This window comes from Lampetra fluviatilis, chromosome 4 (genome assembly GCF_964198595.1).
Source record: "Lampetra fluviatilis chromosome 4, kcLamFluv1.1, whole genome shotgun sequence".
In the NCBI taxonomy this organism is placed as follows: Eukaryota; Metazoa; Chordata; class Hyperoartia; order Petromyzontiformes; family Petromyzontidae; genus Lampetra; species Lampetra fluviatilis.
The window spans coordinates 3,534,362-3,552,578 of NC_136278.1; the positions used below are offsets into that span (position 1 = coordinate 3,534,362).

Sequence of the window (18,217 nt, forward strand, 5' to 3'; positions counted from 1 at the left end):
GCCAGCACGTGGAGGCCCTCGTATAGCAGTGGACCAAGGAAAGTGCTGCATATGTACATGCATGTCTTAAATGTATGTGCAGCACTTCCTTGCATGCAAAAATGGTAATTGTGGAAAAAGTGTGCAATTTCTGTACAGTACTGTATCATAACAAACATACTCTATTGGCACAAGTCACACACATTAATCACCATCATATCGGCAATGTCAATGAATGGTGGGTAGTTGAACCTTATGGCGGTACCCTGGTGAACCATAGTACCCCGGCTCTCGCACAATGTTCTTGATGCAGTCATTTTTATTCTGTTGATGGTCGGCGATGCGGCAATCGACTCATCTCGACGAGCTGTGCACGATGCACCACTACGGTGCGTACCGCGAGCCTTCAGGGTTTCAGCGCAATCTTCCTCGCTGCGTTTCGACATCGCGGAGTGGCACTGATTTAGGATTGATTGGTACCCCAGTCGCGGAGTTAAGTACACCCCTGGAACAAAAAAGTGTCCCTGAAATAAAGTCTTTAATTGCCTTGACCATGTTGTATTATTTGGTACACCGGGGTACTGCCATAAGGATCAGTTGTTGTAGTTTATATATGCATTTCGTAACTGTCACATTTTAGCATTATACAGCTCAGATTGAATAAAGGATGTACGGTACTGCTTTACGTCAAATGTTATATTGTAGTTTCAAATAAGGGACAGTAGGCGGCGTACAAGAATTGAGAGCTGACATCAATCCCTCTAACTTAAAGCTTTCGTGACTGCAGGAATTCATAATCTTGGGTCTTTCGGTAAAGTCACGTAGATATGTTAGTTTTTGTTATTTTCTTTGAACCTATCTACGTGACTTTACCGAAAGACCCAATAATATTAATCCCTCTAATTGGCATTTTCACCACCCCATCTTTCCTTCCTTAATAATCATCTCCTCGTGTTCTAGATAATCTCCCACGCCCATTACACACGTTTTTATATGCTGGTTCGCCACTTTAAAGCGCCTCTTTGTTTCCCAAATGCATTCCAATGTATTCAATTGCCGTCAAGTCATTAAGAATGCTCCATTTGGAAATCTGTCTGAAAGCGGCGTAGGATTCACCCCGTGTGAGCGTTTGGGTTCTGCAAGATTATTTCGCAGAACTTCAGTTAATGGGGGGCTGATGTTGTGGTACAGTGGTTAGCACGCTGGACTTTCAGGCCAGATGTTGCCGGTTAATTTTCCTGGCGTGGCCTTTGAAACAAAGGTGCAAGTTTTTTTTATTTAAAAAAAAATCGCCGTGCCTCTGTCCATCCAGTAGTATAAATAGACCAGTTAATCCATCTACATGTCACGTGTGGTGAGGTAAAATGTGGGTACTCCACACCTCTTCAATATGTTTAGCTCGTACGGAAGAGTAGGCCAAATTTACATTAAAATAAGCTCTCTATAGCTTCAGATAGTGGAGGCTCATTCATTAGCAGTGGCTTTAGAGAGTAATTGCAGGGCTGCACCTTTACATTTTACAGGTATTTGAGATACTGCACCTTCAATTGCCTCTTACTAACTCTAATAATAGTTCAATTTGTTTAACCATGAAGCCCCATTGAGTTTTATAACATCTCGTTTGGGTCCTTCTTTAAATGTTTTGTCGCAAGGCAATGAACCACAATATTTTAATCCTCAGAGGTAGAACAAATAATAAAACCCGAATAAAAACCGGAAAAATCTAGAGAATGGAAAATAAAATTTTAATATGAAATTTAACACGATCTGTGTTTACGTGCGCAGTGTGAGTCATTGGTGAAAATCAAAGGTGACTACGGCTACCACCCACCAGAGACTACATTTACGAGCCTGACTAAAAACGTACGTTTAAAGAAATTTTACCGATGAGACAACAGTCAATTGAGGAAAACCTTAACATTGTATTTGGCTGGATTGTATCCACATAAAACATCTCAATAACACCGCCATGAAAGGAAATATGTCTACCACAATGGGCAGCGTTTTGTGTAATGGCCCTTCTTCATAGCATATGACTGATTTCTTCATAACACATACGAAGAAGGAACATTTTCCAAAACATGACCCATTATATACTTGTTTCCTTTTAAGGTAGTGTTATTGACAAATATATTGCGTTTTTTTTTAGCTGACCAATCACCAAAAAACTAAAATGACAATGTTCACTTTAAATCATCGCTGTTCTTGTCGAACTTGAGCAGCTGGCCTGTTCGATCGCCGAGATGTGGATGAGTGTCGCGGTTGTGAGATGCCTTAATAACACCGTCGCCTGGTATGTAAGGAGGCCGTGGTTCGATCCCGAACCCTGACGCCTGTATAATTAATAATAATTAAAAAAGGGGCCTGTCCTGGCTCCTCCCCCCTCAACCAGTATATATACGGGGTCGGATCTCTTGGAATTTCTCATTTACTTGTTACAGCAAGCGTGCTGTGACGGTTCCACCTGAAGACGGAAGCTTGTGTTGCCTCCGAAACGTCGTGATTTTATTTTTATTTGACTTTTATAAAAAAAAAAATTTTACCTACGTGACTTTACCGAAAAAACCCAAGAATATGAATCCTTGCAGTCACGAAAGCTTCAAATCTAGAATGTATAATTGGAGTTGGTGTGTTCTCTCTCCCCGTGGTCGTATAGATTCTTCTCCATGTCCTCCGTTTTTTTTTTCCCTGCGCGTTTAGAGTGTTTTGGCTGCTGCTGCTGCTGTAATTTTCCACGTGGCAAGCCACTTCGTTGAGCTAACATTTGTGACCAGGTCGCTTCTGAAAAAAGAGCGATGTAGCTCAGTGGGATTTATCTGCTCAAATGAAAACAAACAGTTTCATAGCTTCCCTTTGCCTCCGTAAACTTGTCCTGTGCTGCCCCCTGGTGGCTCATGCCGTGAAATAAACTCACCCCCAATTGCATGGCTCGTGTGATGATTGGTGGGGGAGGTAGGAAGGAAACTACGACAGGAAGGAAGGAAGGCTTGACAGTGCTGGAGAGAGAGGGGGGGTCAGTGTTCGGTGTGTGTGTCTGTGGCTGGCCGATTGCTCAGTGAACACAAATCCGCCGTCTCGCCATGGCCGCGCAGAACGACGAAGTGCAGAGGCAAATCCACCAGGACTGGGCCAACAGGGAGTACATCGAGGTGATCACCAGCAGCATTAAGAAGATCGCCGACTTCTTGAATTCATTCGGTGAGCGAATCGCGTCCACACTACCGGAATGGTTCGTGACGGTGTGGTGGTGCTGGAGGAGGAGGGGGGGGTGTAACGCGAATCGAACGAGGGGAGACAAAGGCGGCCGGGCGTGGTTACTGCTGGCCACCCACACCCCCCCCTCCCTCGTGTGCCTTGCCTACCACCCCCTCCCTTCATGGGTGCTGCTACTGGCCACGAACAGCACTTGCCCCAGCACTCCGGTACAGGCTACACGGGGGATCTTTGTCTTGCTAACGGGCGTGGCTCCTCTGACCACTTCCCTGCCCGTGATCGGTGCTCGCCAATGTCGCTTGAAGCCCCTTGAAGCCCCAACAATGAGCGCTAGAAAGGCTTCAGAGTTCACGGTTGGCTGGGTTGTGGGTGTGAATGTTGACCGGTGGTGCTTTTACCGTCGTCGCGACGAATACGTTGACGCCGCCGCTCTCTGCGCACATGAGAAATGGTGAGGTTCGTGACTTGGGCTCGTGTAGAACCAGCGGGGAGATCTTGTTGTTGTCCTTGCTGTGGATGAATACAGCCGCTAGAGTCAGGCCCTCGTCGGCACAACACGGTGTGGCCTCCCGCTGCTATCATCTTGGCTTGGACGTGGGAGCGGTTGTGAGGAAGCTCCGACGTCAATTAAAAGAAAACAATTCTCATTTCGCACCTGTCAATCATCCCATGCGGTTTGCGCCCCGAATTCTTGTACAGGGAAATTGAGTTTTCAGGCCCATCGGCCCATCCCTTGTGATGGGACTTTGTAGGATGAACGTTGAGATGTATAAGGGGCACGTGGGTGACCAATAATGTCTGAATTGGTCAGTAATGAGGTAGGGCACTGATGAGGTAGGGCACTGATGAGGTAGGGCACTGATGAGGGGTTGACAGGTTTGTCATTTGTGGGTTTCGGGGGGGCACATTGAACATGTGACCACATGCGTACAGTTGTACCTCCGTGTCAACCCCCATCCCTGTGTCTCTCTGCGTGCGTGGATCAGAGGTCGCAAACGGGTTTTGATTCCTTACCCGTACCCGGCCGCACCAGGGTCGCAAATGGTTACCCAGGTACCCGTTCCCTACCCGTACCCTACCCAAAATGAGTGACAAACGGTGACTCACCAGTGACTCACGGCCTACCCGTACCCGGCCGCACCAGGGTCGCAAACGGCTACTCGTACCCGACCGGGTACGGGTAACCGGGTATCGGGTAGGGTACGCGTATCGGGTACCCGGTTGCGACCTCTGGTGTGGATGCAGAGATCTCGTAAGGGGAAGAAGGACGTCTGTTTTGTTGTGGTTGCCCAGCGGCTCTTGGGGACGACCCTAGAATTCATGGAGCGGTGACCCATCCGTGCCTGTCCAACAGCGAATTCGTCTGCCCGAGTCAGGCCCTTGACAAGCCCAGACCAGACCAAGCAGCTCCTCATATCTGGCCAACAACACCTAACCAGAATAATAAAAGGAATACTTGACCTGGTCAATTGTGACTGACGTATCATTAACTCCAACCTGAGTGAAGCGAACCAAACATCAGGCCCTTTTTGCCCATGACCTGCTTTGCTAAACCAGCTCTAACGAAACTTCGGTTTATCCCCATAAACACAGCCATTTGGAGCAAGCCCAGGTGTGCTAATATCCAAAGTGGAGTGAGCTTAAATTACCAGTGTAATTGAAGCACGTGTTGCTTATAGTATAGCTGTACTTATATAAGCTGTGCCGATAGCCATATTCTATTGTAAATGATGACCCACTTTTTTTAAATAGCATCCGAACTTTTTCGATTTAAAGCTTTCGTGACTGCAGGGATTCATCTTCTCGGTTCTTTCGTGACTTTACCGAAAGAACCAAGAAGAAGCATCCGAACTGTATGCCCAAAATCATGCAACTGACAAGTTACAGCAATGTGTGTATGTTGAACTTCTTTCGCACCGTTCGTAGCCAATTGTCTAGAATTTCACGTGAGATTGGGAAGTTTACTGTTGTGTTTGTAGACATGTCATGCCGATCGCGGTTGGCAACCCTCAACGAGAAGCTCACCGCGTTGGAACGCAGGATCGAGTACATCGAAGCTAGGGTGAGTACTTATCCGTAATTTTTCATTGGACTCACTTCGCTGGGATTATCTGATTTGTGTAGTTGCTCTGGAGACCGGGAGATCGATAACTCGATGTTTGGTCGCCGCGTTTATAGCATTCGTCGCGATTTCTCACTTAGAGTGGGCCGCGTGAAGGCTGCCGACATCCACGAAAGAATAAAATCTGATTGTGGTCTTTTGGAGCCATGCTTTTCGTTTGAACTCGGTTCGTTTGTGCAGGTGACCAAAGGGGAAACTCTGACATGAGAGGCTTGCTGGGCCCTGGTCAAGGCTTACTCCTGCTGCCCCGCGGGACGTCGGCCTCATCGTCATCATCAGATGGGAAAGTTGAACTGTTTCCACTTGACTTGCTTTTGCAATGTTTGCGTGTATAGCTGTATTCCAAGCAACCTTTTCGTCATGGTGATGTGATTTTTACTTGCAGTGTATGCCAAAAAAAGTGTGCCATTTTACTGTCTGTGTTTTGTGTGCGCTTGTGTAAAGAAATGCTTTACGTTGCAGAATGTTAAGCTGCTTAACTGGAATTTGCATGAATTGCCTCTCATGTGTTCTTGGCATAGAGAGAATACCCGTACATTTGTTACTGCAGCCAAATTTACTGTACATGAGAGGTAATGAGAATGAACTTTGAGGGCACATACCAATACTCTACTTGAATTATGCACAGGAAGTGAGGATGGAGCTAGTCTTTCCAGGACCAAAAATACCACTGTGGAAGGTTGCTCACATGTACGGTAAATTTAAACATGTTAGATATCTCCATAGGCGATGCTTCATTGTGGACAGTTTTAGTCATTGTTATCTTAAATACCCACGTACCATCCTCGGTCTACAACTTGTCCTTCAATGCCAAGGTTGCTGCTACTGCCCAATTTTACATTCACTGCACCGTAGGGAAATTGAATTGAAAGCACAAGAAATTATAAATGTTTACTGATCGAATCGATGGTGGTGCTTCTTTAGCTTTCTTATTAACATTTACAATGTAAGCTCAGATTATGCAATGGTTTCAATTGAAATAATATAGCATATAAAAAATGTGAGTACAGTAAAGATGTGTGTTTGGTTAAAATATATAAATACTAAATTTTATGGCAATATTTTTATATACTGCAAATTAACAGTATATCTCAATATGTAAGTGGCACTTGCTGTTACATACACCATATATATATTTCCTGTTGCACAGGTATTTTGTGCCATAAACACATTTTCAGAGTTTATATTTTATTTTTCAACTGGAAAATATTTGAAAAATATTTCAGTCTTGGAAAAAAGTGAAATGATGAATTCAGGGTCAATTTAGAAAAATCTTAAATTGACAGAATTAGTTTTCTTATTATGCAAAGAGAACAGTATTATATTTATTTGATGGAGTTAAAGGTTGTACTTGGGCTCTTAGTGCTTGATGGCAACACCATTAAAAAAGAAACAATATTGATTCTTGGCACATGTTCCACAGTTGTGACAACTGAATTATGTTTGAAACCTTTACATTGTTACAATCTACACGGTGTCTTTATTTCACTCCAGTATATTTCATTGTGTTTGGCTTGCGTGTATTTGGCCAGCATTTTCGATCTCAGGTTGATTTTCTACACTCACTGTTGCTTTGTTTTGCATAATAAATGTTTACGTTCACAATCATTGTGGTCTTTGTGCGCTGTGTTTTTTGTTGACAAGCGATATGTGATGCAAAACAATAAAACATTTGTGACGGTGCAGAGGTGGTATAAATGTGTGAACGTCATCAAGCCCACTTGATGGCAGGTTACCTGATCACCAAATGTTCCAGGTACGGAATCACTTGTGCTTCACGTTATATTAACTGTTAGATTAAACAAAAAAAAGAATATAAAAAAATATCAATTAATAGCCCTTTGTTAATCCGTGGCTGGATGAAATCCTCCCCATTCTGTGTCGGTCAGGGGGATTGATTGACCATACTTCACGCTCGTCTGTAAGAGTTCGTCACGAGGGTGGGGTGCCCCGGACCATCTCTCGCCACTGATGTTCGTCACGGTCAGGAATATAACTCACGCCGTTGGATTTAGGCCGCCGTGTGTGAGCCACTGCACCACCACACTCTACCCCATTAGAAAAATAACCGTGTAAAAAAAACAATTACAGTATATAAAGATAGGCTTAATAATTTTTCCAGCGTTAATCCAAATCACGGTGGGAAGTGACGTGTGAAACGTCTATGTTGATTATTGGCAGATGCCGCTTGGATTTTAATTGAGGACGGATTCTGCAGTGGTGGATGCGGATGACTGGCGTCCCTTTTCCGCAGTCTGGCGCTTCCTGGGCTTGCCAGCAGAGGTCTGCTCTCTCCCATCCTCCTCAGAGAGCTCCATGGACACCTGCTCCAGGAACTGAAACCAGAAAAGTAACAGTGAGCCCAACCCCTGCAAACCATTCGGCCGGAAACCTTGTTCTGGACATACTTGCTGCTATTTGTGAAAAAATGGTTTAAATATTGCATTGTCTGCATTGTAAAAACACCGTTTTGCAGGGTTGTGGGTGTCTTGTAAATTTAAAATACAAATTCCGATTTAAACGTGGAGGTAAAAGAGGTTTGATTGATCATTGGTGTATACTTGGATCGTGATGTTTGTAGAAAATTACATTTTAAAGTATTCCAGAATAACGGACACAATTACAAAGTTAACCAAGTACCTGGCGCACAATATTTTGCCCGAAGTAGCATTGTGGCTTGGTGAGACTTGGATTGTGACATCCCAGCCCCGCTTCACCCCCAAGGAATAAACCACCAGGTGTGCTCATGAATATACTGCAATGTGTGGATTTAAACAGCGTTTTAATGTGGCCGCATTTCAAAACACTCGACAGAAATGGAGGGCATATTTGATTTACAGATAGGTGGTCAGAGACAAAGGAAAAAATTAACCCGTAAAAACAAAGTTTTTTACTATAAATCCTTCATATGCGTGGCGGCTAGAGTCCTCTCGTCCTCTGGCTTGAGATGGCTGCCACCTATGGGTCAGATGATTGCCTGCCACCATTAAGCAATTTGTAATTAAATATAATTTATCTTTTCCTAAAAAGTAACATTTTGGAAAAAAATTTTCACGAAAATAAATTGTCACGCACGAGTCTGTGTGCAAAATGTCAGCTCGATTGGATCACGGGAAGTAGGTTAAAAAACGACCAAAAGATTTGCACGGTCGTAAGCGCGCAAGCAAGCAAGCAAGTGAACTTAATATGAAGGATTTAAAAAGGAAGGTCTTCAGCATGGACTTTAATAGGCAGGGAGTCCACAGCATGGACAGCTGGTTGTAGGGAATTTCTGCAGACATTCATTAAAACTGAATTCTCATGCCTCCCTCAATTTTATTTTTACGTCAGTCTAATGGGTATATTTGGGTATTATCAGTGCATACAACATTGTTGGGGTGGAGTGGCGGCGCAGTGGCTAGCACACTGCCCTGACCTCTGTAACCTGCGTTTGATTTCCAGACACGGCTTGCACCAACCAGTACTGACCAGCGTGGTGAAGTATAGTCAAACAAACCCCATAACCGGCATGGTGTAAGGGAGGCCTTCATCTAGCGGTGGATTGACAAAGGGCTGTACTATGGACACGCATACCCAAAATTAAATCTTACGTTATTGAGTACTTTATGAAAATTCTCACCTGTGGCCGGCGAGCTCCCTTTTCGTCCACAAACTTGCGGAATGCTAGAGCCCCGTGCAAGTGCAGCAGCTGCGTGTCCTGTAAAGACAAGCGAGTGAGCTGTTACTGGCAGCTTTCACAGCGCTTTAGGTCAATGCGTGGCTGCTCTGCTTTAGTGGTGCCGCGCGTTTTGATGCAACGTGCGCGACAAATACCTCTCCAAAGTTACGCAGCTTTGAATTTGGGCTGTGACCGCTGCATTGCAATGGTATGAATGTATAAATAGTTGCTTTGAGATAAGGATCGATGGGGTAAATTGAAGGAAAACGTTAGAAGGCATTAACTGTCGCTGGTATGAAAAATGGCACAAGTAATTTTCATGAAATTAAAGTTCTCAGAATTAAATATTTAAAGTGATATTCGTTTTTACAATTTTTTCTAGGAACCCACACAATTATGTCATAGCCGGTTTTCTCAGATGGACACGAAGACTAGAATATGTTCGCGATTCAAAGTCTTACAATGGCAGTAGCTCTCTTTTTGGCTTCAGAAGCTTCCCTCTCTTGGACAACGTTCGGGTCCTCCAGAGGCTCATTTTGAGGCTTTTTCTTCCAAGTGGCAGGTGGCAGATACCAGGCCCCGTAGCACATCCTCCCACTCTGTGGCTGATGGTGAAGTCCAGGCCACACAAAACGGTACATATATTATTTGGTGATACTTTGGTTGGCCGTGGTGCACAAGCACAAATAACAAAAACTGAACTGGTCAGCTATAGTGTTTTTTTATATATATAGGAGACTTTTCAGCCAATGGCCTTTCCATCATAGCCTATTATGTTTTTCCTTTTAAGGTAGTGTTATTGACAAACGTGTTGAGGTTGTTGATACATAATATTGTACCATTCTTAATTCTCTGTAAAGTGCCTTGGTTAAAGCGTCTTGGCTAAGGCGCGATATAAATTACGTTAAGATAAGATAATCAACTCTTCATGGCAAATCGACATTTACCGGTTCAGTCTGTAATGGGTTACTCATTATGTACTATGTGAGGTGCGTTAGCGTTGGAAAGCATCAGTTAAGACAGCTCGTCAACTATGTTGTGTCATCACAAGTCGACAACGTTTAAATACAATTGTAACAGATTTGTCAACATGTGAGGAAGTATGACTTTACTGGTGTAAATACAAAACATGCCAAATGCGCATATGTACTTACTCGGAATTGTAATAATGCATTAATTCATCACTTGCAATACATGCATGAAAATGTGTATATACAAATCTGCTTTCCTTAATTTGTATATGGTGAATTTGATTGGCTAATGTAAATATGCAACCACGATACATTCATCACAATGACAAAAAAGTATGCATTTTTGCATTGTTACTTGTAAATCGGTCGTGGTTTTACATCTCGGACAAGCTGAAATTAAGTTGACTCCGATAACTCGGACATGTCGCAAGAACAAAGGGAAACCACGTGACGATTAACATGGAAGCACCAGGGTGGAGAGAGCTGGTTTGAAGTGGTGAGCCAGGTTATTAACGATTGCTATGTGGATGTGGAGATGATGGCCTTGGACAGGAGTGATTGCATAAGGGAAGAGGACCAGGAAGGCAGACCCCACAGGAGTGGGGGGAAAAAGGAAGAAAGAAAAATAAGAAGTAGTCACAAGCAAGCGTGCATCTCTCGTTGCTGCACTACCGCGCAACGGCTCCGTGCATCTCGTACGCAATGGCATGCCAAGGTGGGTGCTTCGATTCAAAGCTTTCGTGACTGCAGGGATTCATCTTCTTGGTTCTTTCGGTAAAGTCACGTAGAAGGGAAGTAATAAAATAATAAAAATAAAACATAATAAAATAATTCTCACGACGTCTCGGCCACAACGCAAGCAGCCGTCCTCACCTGAGGACGGCTGCTTGCGTTGCGTTGTGGCCGAATTATTTTATTATGTTTTATTTTTATTATTTTATTACTTCCCTTCTACGTGACTTTACCGAAAGAACCAATAAGAGAAAAAAAAGGTGGGTGCTGTCGATCGCGTACCCGCGGCCCTGCACCGGTCTTGTCGGCGAAGGTGCCGTTGGCATTGGCGGAGGAAGCGCTGTCCGGGGTGGCTCCAGCCGCTGAGCGCAGCTCAGGGGGCACGTTGGCGAGCTCCACCACGTGGATGGGCACGGTGAGCGGGGGCTTGGTCTCGTAGCCACTCGCAAAGAGGCTCATCAGGGTGGACTCTTCGATCACGTCGTTCTCCCCACCCTGGCCTCGGCACAAACACAAACACGATGGGTGCCTCCGGTTGGCATGGTTGGCAACGTGCGGTGTGAAAGAAGTTCCGACGCGCGTGCATTGGTTGGTGCTTTTAGAGTGCACGCACACGGAGATAAGATCCCCCCTGTGGTCGAGGTAGAGTGTAGGGGAAAGTGCTGTTGGTGAGCACCTGTTCGAGCCAGAGGGGCATACATGGGGGTGTAGTTTTTCCACACGCCACCACTGATCCTCGGGGATACCCAGGACCGGTTTAAATATTTGCCAACGTTGTTGTCTGTGCCCGGAATCAAACTTTGGTTACTGGGTTCAGAGAGCAGTGCGCCGTCGCTCCAAATATAAACTTTTCTTTATACAGTATAGCCTTTAACAAACTGTAAAGGCAAATGCTGTTAGTGAGCACTTGTGAAGCACAGCATGGCACACCTACATGGTTGGATGTCCAGCAACACGCCTGGCCACCTTTGTATCCCCAGTGGTCATGTTTACACACCACACCAGGTAATCATTTAAGGCTGAGTCGACCTAGGGGAGGCCCAGGACCGGTTCAGATAATCGTCACTGGGTGTTGGCCGTGAGCGGGAATCGAACTCGGGTTGCCGGGTTCGTAGCGTAGCGTAGCGCTGACCACTACGTACACACACAATTGCACACACGCAGAGATGAACAAAATATGCCTGTAAACAACACTGACTCTTAATCCACACCCCCCGTGTCACCCTACTTCCACCTGAGCCTGGCAAATGCTATTTTGCACACTATCTGGAAACCAGCTTTCTGGAATGTGCTGATCGTCGTGCCGGCTGTAATTTGAGCTGTATACATAAATATCCATCCCATTCCCCCCTTTCCTCCGTGGGTTCTGCTCCGACTTCAGCCTACTACAGTGGTGGGGACATTTTATGATGATGATTATTATTGAGAATGTCTTGCTGTAGTCAAAATGTGCGCCTTGTTGCATGGCGAGCGTGTTGCCATAAGTATTCATATTCTAAGCCACCCTCTGTGTATTCATATTCTCCTTTGAAGTTAGGCATTGCATAATATTTTTCCACAGCGTTGAATTAATGAATATTCTCTATTTTCTTCGATCAGGTTGGTACAGTGCTCTTCACTAATTTGCAGAGGGGAGTCACTTTCGCCGATAAGACATCATCAGTGTGAGGGGCCGCCACACATTTGAAACCATTGGATTTGACAGCACCGCGTAATGGGGTGTTTTCACATATCTATATTGTCGGAGGCCCCACTAAAGGCCACGAGGGGCCGCCAGTGGCCCGCGGGCCTTGCAACGAAGAGCACTGGGTTAGTGCGTCAATGAAAATAACCAGGCCCTCACCAGTGAGGCGACCCAGTCGCAGAAGTCGTGGGTGACGCGCTTGAGGTCCTCGTCTTGCGAGGAGCCACTCGGAAGTTTCCGTCGGCCTCTCCTGTCCTCCTTGCTGCTGCCCTCCACCTTGGGAAGCCAGCGGTATGGGTTCTGGTGCCTGCCCTCTCGACTAACAACAGCACCACAAACATTGACTACCAAAGCAGACTATGTCATATTCTTGGTTCTTTCGGTAAAGTCACGTAGAAGGGAAGTAATAAAATAATAAAAATAAAGCATAATAAAATAAAATTCTCACCACGCTGTCTTTCCGACAGCTCTGCTTCTTCACCTGAGGACGGCTGCGTTGTGGCCGAAACGTGGTGAGAATTTTATTTTATTGTTTTATTTTTATTATTTTATTATTTCCCTTCTACGTGACTTTACCGAAAGAACCAAGAATATGAATCCCTGCAGTCACGAAAGCTTTGAATCGAAATTCAGACTATATCACCCTCATACACCAGTCTCTCCATTGGCTCCCAATCTAGTCCCAGACAAATGTCAAGAAATCCATCACCGAAGTCATGAACCCTACATGAACCCACCTCTGCCTACCCTCTCCTCTCTCATCTCACTCTACTCACCTCCAAGTACTCTCTGATCGAACAACCAAGGCCTTCTGTTGACCTCCACTCTATGGGTGGTATTTCATTCGCCACTGCTGCCCCAAGGTCTGGAAGGCCCTTTCCTCCAGCCATGTATGCTGCTGGCTCCCTGCTCGTTCAGGTCCAGATTTAAGACGTTTCCTGTTTCCTCTGCCGATGATCGACTGCCTCTGTGTGGTCGTGAACACTTCTTGTCCTCGTTAAAATTCCACCATTAATGACCTTGGGTTAGAAATCGATAGTAAATGAGCATTTACGTTTGTGAGTTATCAGTTTGTGTACTCACGTGGATGAGATGGTGGTTGGCCGACCCTCTATTGGATAGGGTTCGGGTTCGGTGGCCTCTCCATTTGCAGTATCCATGTCTTCCTCATCCTCCTGCTCGACAGGGGGTGGCTCCACATCCTCCTGCAGAGATGCCTCAAAGCGCCGCATCTCTGGGTCCAGCAAATTCACCACCTCTTCAAACATCTACATGGTCACGATAAAACGAACACATTACCATGATGCTCATCAATATGGGCCCTTATACACAAACATGCACAGAGATGGAACGACGAAATCAGGTCACGTGCGGCTGCTAGGTGGTTTGTTACATAGCGGGGCCGTGAGCGATGGTGACAGCATGGGGAGGCCTTCAGCCAGCAGTGGATTGATCATGGCTGATGATGATCATGATGATAAACTCGGGCAATCATAGGGCAATCGTCGCTGGGTATCGTCACCGGCGATGGTTGCCACTCAATTGCCTATTGAGGGAAATTAGTGGAAACAAATCATATTGCTGCTTTCCATTGTAGGTGATTGGGATGGCAACTACAAGGAATGTTGCGCGCTTGTTCATAAAACACACGTCAACATTCTCCGTTCACATTGTTGCATGGGAACGTCACCGTGCCAATCCGTTTCAAGTTGCCGTAGTTGCTCATTAGTAAATGCAACAGTGCTAACAATTGCTGGCAACAATTCCCTACATTGCCCCAGTGTGTCAGGGCTTCAGGAATCCGCAGTGGAGTGAATGTTGCAGTACATATGCTGTTAGGTGGTGAAACATAGAGGAGATGCAGGGAAGCATCAGCAGAAGGCCCGAGGGTAACTTTGGACAGATATTGTACATACAGGATGAGTGAATGATGATACGACTTCGCTAAAAGATACATTTTTTTTGTTTTAACGGTGATGCGAGCGTTACTGCACCTCCGGATCGAGGCTCTGCTGGAGGTGTGGGTAGAGGGCGAGTGGGTGCTCAAGCAAGCCCCACTCCGTCTCCTCCACGAGCGCCCGGCGCGCTTGCTGCAGCGGAGTGAGCCGGGACAGGTATCGCCGCTGATCCACGAAGCCGGACGACTTGTTTGGCCGGCGTCCTTGCCCCGTCTTCTTGGAATTGAATAGCACTGGTTCAGCCCGCGGACTCCCAACGCGAACCAGCAAACCATCCAACGATGCGGCGTCGGCATCGATAGCCGGTAGCCTCAAACGCTCCTTTTTATCAGCCGATCCCCGCTTGTCGGAATCGTTCACCTTCGCAGGAGGCTCCAGGGGTTCCTGTGATTCTTGGGCGGTGGTCACATCGCGATGTTCGTGCATCTGGTGAGGCTCGAGGTCGTCTGCAGAGTTGGCCGAGCGGGCGGATGATGACGCCGCGTGCCGTGTTGCGGCGTTGCACGCGAGGAGGCTTGCGGTGGTCAAGACCGGGGGGAGGCCCTGCCAGTCCGCGTCCAGGTTGGGACGGAGGAATCGCCACTGTCGGCAGTCGTAGGAGCCCGCAAGTTCGCTCTTCTTACCCCGCTTGATTTGCTTTGCCAGCAAGCGCTCCTTGTACCTGCAGCAGAAGAAGAACATTTGCAATCTTGAAGAACATTTGCAATCTTGATTTGAAGCTTTCGTGACTGCACGTAAGTACCTACGTGGCTTTACCGAAAGAACCAAAGAGTAAGAAACATTCGCCTTTCGTGATATCCATTAGAAGTGTTGTAATCTAAAAGTGTACGTACATGTATAAATGATAACAGTGTTTGGTGCTTGAGTGGTGGCACAGTGGTATGCGGACTGTGCTATGAACCAGACGATGTAAGATCGATTCTCGGTCACGGCTAACATAGGTGGCAAGTGATATCCGAACCGGTTATGAGTTACCCTTCACCAACCTGCAGTGACCAGTGTCGTTAGTGTGGTAAAACAATCCACACGGCAGGCAGGGTAATGCCTTCATCCAGCAGTAGATAAACACACATTACAATTATTATTGTTGCGAAGATTTTCTTTTTAAATCAAATAATTGTTTTTATTGAATCTCTAGACTTTCTTCAGGACCCAAACGCTTTGATGTCCAGCTTTTATTAAAAAATAAATGCATTGTGTTTACTTGCTATTGATCATTACTTTTTTCATTAAATTGTCGTGTTTTTTTGTAAAAGATTAGGCACTCATTCGTAAAATAAATTATTTACGCTCACGGACAACGTAGGTGATGCATTTCTGAAGCGCTCATGGGCCTCCCCCTAGATCGTCTCAGCCTCAAACGAGTATCTGGTGCGATGTGTAAACATCGGCACTGCCGAGACAAAGTCGACGGATGGTGGTGCTGCTGGCCAACACACCCCCTCGTGTGCCGCGTTGGCCTGCCAAAGGCTCTGTTAAGGCTATGACGGGGACTCTTTTTATCTGTGTTCAAGAGCTGGTGAGAATTAAACCTCCCCCCCGCCCTCCCGAAAGATGAGTGAATGCTTTGAAAGGGGCTCTGTAGCCGTCACTCACACAGCTCACCCACTCACCCACCCACTCACTCACTCACCCACCACCCACTCACTCACCCACCCAACCACCCACTCACTCACCCACCCAACCACCCACTCACTCACCCACTCACTCACCCACCCACTCACTCACCCACTCTCCCACTCACTCACCCACTCACTCACCCACTCACTCACCCACTCACTCTCTCACTCACTTATTCACCCACTCACTCACCCACTCACTCACTCACTCACCCACTCACCCACCCACTCACTCACCCACTCACCCACTCACCCACTCACCCACCCACTCACCCACTCACCCACTCACTCACTCACCCACTCACTCACCCACTCTCTCACCCACTCACTCACCCACTCACTCACTCACCCACTCACTCACCCACTCACCCACCCACTCACCCACTCACCCACCCACTCACTCACCCACTCACTCACTCACCCACCCACTCACTCACCCACTCACCCACCCACTCACTCACCCACTCACTCTCCCACTCACTACTCACCAGAGGTGGGACAAAGTCATTGTTATGCAAGTCCAAGTCGAGTCGCAAGTCATCAAATTCATGACTCGAGTCTGACTCGAGTCCAAGTCACATGACTCGAGTCCACATCTCATAGGTGGGACAAAGTCATTGTTATGCAAGTCCAAGTCGAGTCGCAAGTCATCAAATTCATGACTCGAGTCTGACTCGAGTCCAAGTCACATGACTCGAGTCCACACCTCTGCTACTCACCCACTCACTCACTCACCCACTCACTCACCCACTCACTCACTCACTCACCCACTCACTCACCCACTCACTCACCCACTTACTCACCCACCCACTCACTCACACACTCACTCACCATGGGTGGCGACCCACTTTGTTTTCCATCTTCCAGACGCTCTTCCAACTTGGCAGTAGCAGAAAGCTTCTATCTAGTACAGCTGCCGATCGTTCCGCTACTACTGATACGAACTACAGCCGGTTTATGCCACTACACCTGATTGCAGACATGCCGTCAATGCAGTAGTTGTACTGCTGCTGCTACTGATGATGATTCCACCGCTTTTTATTATTTCTACCGCTTGTATCGCAGTTCGCCGTAGCCGTCATTTACGTGGGGGTGGGGGGGTCCATTTGCGTGTTCAATTTAAGCCTCGCTCTTGGTAAACGTTTCTGTTCTTTTCTTCAAAATCGACTCGTCCTGTCGTGCGGTTGAGCACGACGGTGTCGAATTGTGGAAGTGGCAATTGCTTCGCTTTGTTGTTGTGCGGACGTTGCCCGGGTAACCGTTGCACAGTGACACGCGGGATTCATGGGTGGCCGTGCGTTCTGTGAGAAGGGGGCATTTGAATTCAGCCGCAGTGGCGACCACACTTTCACCACGATCACCACACTCAAACGAACAACTTTGGGCCAGTGTTGGCACGTGGTTGGAATCAGTTGGACCAACGTCCATTGTTTGCTGGATAGCAGAGCTGTCAACCCGTACGGTTTAGTCCGGTAGTCTTGTGCAGGGAAATTACGTTTTCAGGTCCATACGGCGTACAGCCGTTTCAATACGGGCAATTTTAAAATATATATTTGTTTGTGTTTCTCTCTTGTGATTGGACTCTGTAGGATGAACGTTGAGGTGACCAATACGGTCTGAATTTGTCTGTAATGAGGTAGGCACTGACTGATAGGGGGTTGACAGTTATGGGATAGCATCGAGGTGCGAAGCCTCGAAACAAGCCGACAGTGTAACATATTCTTCCACACTGCCCTCTGCTGTCTGCCACACAGCCCCGCAGCCTTTAGCAATCTGTAAAGCATGATCCTCGCCGATACACAAGATAATATGTTAGTTATAAACATCTGTCAGTTCACTAGATTTGATTCAAGCAAGCTTGATTCTGCTGAGGAGACACTGGATGTCGAAACCGGTCCAGACTTTTGATTGTGTTCAGAATCAGAATATTTATTTATACTGGAGGAATCCTATTAGCTCTAAAAACTCTTCTTCACAAATGTCCCGTGGGGGCGGGTCAGAACCTTGCAATGGTGTTGTTAATATACATTCGCCAATTGCTGCGTGGCTGATGAAATGTGTTAAAGTTACTTGGTGTGTTTTTTATGTGAAGAGACAGACTTATAAAGATGGCTATCTTTATTTTGCCATACATGTGATGGTCGTTCATCCAAGCAAAGCTCTGATGAGATAGGGTGCATTGTGGGTGATTCGGTTCTCGGCTGAGTGGCATAATTATGTGTTGAAAAAGTATGATAGCTGACCTAATACACTTAATCATGAAAAACAACATGCCAGTGTC

At 46.3% G+C, this 18,217-nt stretch overlaps 3 protein-coding genes across 5 annotated transcripts in view; 2 read left to right on the forward strand and 1 right to left on the reverse strand.

Annotated features, from left to right (window-relative positions):
- Positions 1-2,959: 2,959 nt before the first annotated feature.
- Positions 2,960-6,818, forward strand: LOC144931497 (putative protein BRICK1-A). Its single transcript, XM_078855391.1, has 3 exons — positions 2,960-3,177; positions 5,172-5,254; positions 5,495-6,818. Exons 1-3 carry the CDS (start codon positions 3,060-3,062, stop codon positions 5,519-5,521), a joined length of 228 nt encoding a protein of 75 aa, XP_078711517.1. The 5' UTR covers positions 2,960-3,059; the 3' UTR covers positions 5,522-6,818.
- LOC144931495 (putative protein FAM47D) lies at positions 6,818-17,156 on the reverse strand. Its single transcript, XM_078855387.1, has 8 exons — positions 16,768-17,156; positions 14,354-14,978; positions 13,443-13,627; positions 12,519-12,678; positions 10,958-11,170; positions 9,434-9,577; positions 8,934-9,011; positions 6,818-7,650 (listed from the first exon to the last, which is right to left on the reverse strand). The coding sequence occupies exons 1-8, from the start codon at positions 16,794-16,796 to the stop codon at positions 7,510-7,512; spliced, it is 1,575 nt and encodes a 524-aa protein (XP_078711513.1). The 5' UTR covers positions 16,797-17,156; the 3' UTR covers positions 6,818-7,509.
- The window catches only part of LOC144931496 (uncharacterized), a 33,459-nt gene continuing 22,830 nt past the window's right edge, over positions 7,589-18,217 (forward strand). The window contains exons 1-2 of one of the 3 annotated variants that reach the window (XM_078855388.1): positions 7,589-7,664; positions 10,479-10,658. In XM_078855388.1, coding sequence (XP_078711514.1) covers positions 10,479-10,658 — 180 coding nt within the window. In that variant the 5' untranslated portion in view covers positions 7,589-7,664. Of the gene's footprint in view, positions 7,665-10,388; positions 10,659-18,217 lie in introns of those variants that run through there. The other 2 variants (XM_078855389.1, XM_078855390.1) reach the window with 2 other exon arrangements.

Bases quoted from the DNA above. Each gene is read 5' to 3' on its own strand.
- LOC144931495 (XM_078855387.1), bottom strand. From the start codon at position 16,796: ATGGAAAACAAAGTGGGTCGCCACCCATG. The intron at 12,679-13,442 runs GTGAGTACACAA...TGCTGTTGTTAG, and splicing joins CCAACCACCATCTCATCCAC to TCGAGAGGGCAGGCACCAGA. The intron at 11,171-12,518 runs GTGAGGGCCTGG...TGCCGAGGCCAG, and splicing joins GCGACTGGGTCGCCTCACTG to GGTGGGGAGAACGACGTGAT.
- LOC144931497 (XM_078855391.1), top strand. From the start codon at position 3,060: ATGGCCGCGCAGAACGACGAAGTGCAGAGGCAAATCCACCAGGACTGG. The intron at 3,178-5,171 runs GTGAGCGAATCG...TTGTGTTTGTAG, and splicing joins CGACTTCTTGAATTCATTCG to ACATGTCATGCCGATCGCGG. The intron at 5,255-5,494 runs GTGAGTACTTAT...TCGTTTGTGCAG, and splicing joins TCGAGTACATCGAAGCTAGG to GTGACCAAAGGGGAAACTCT.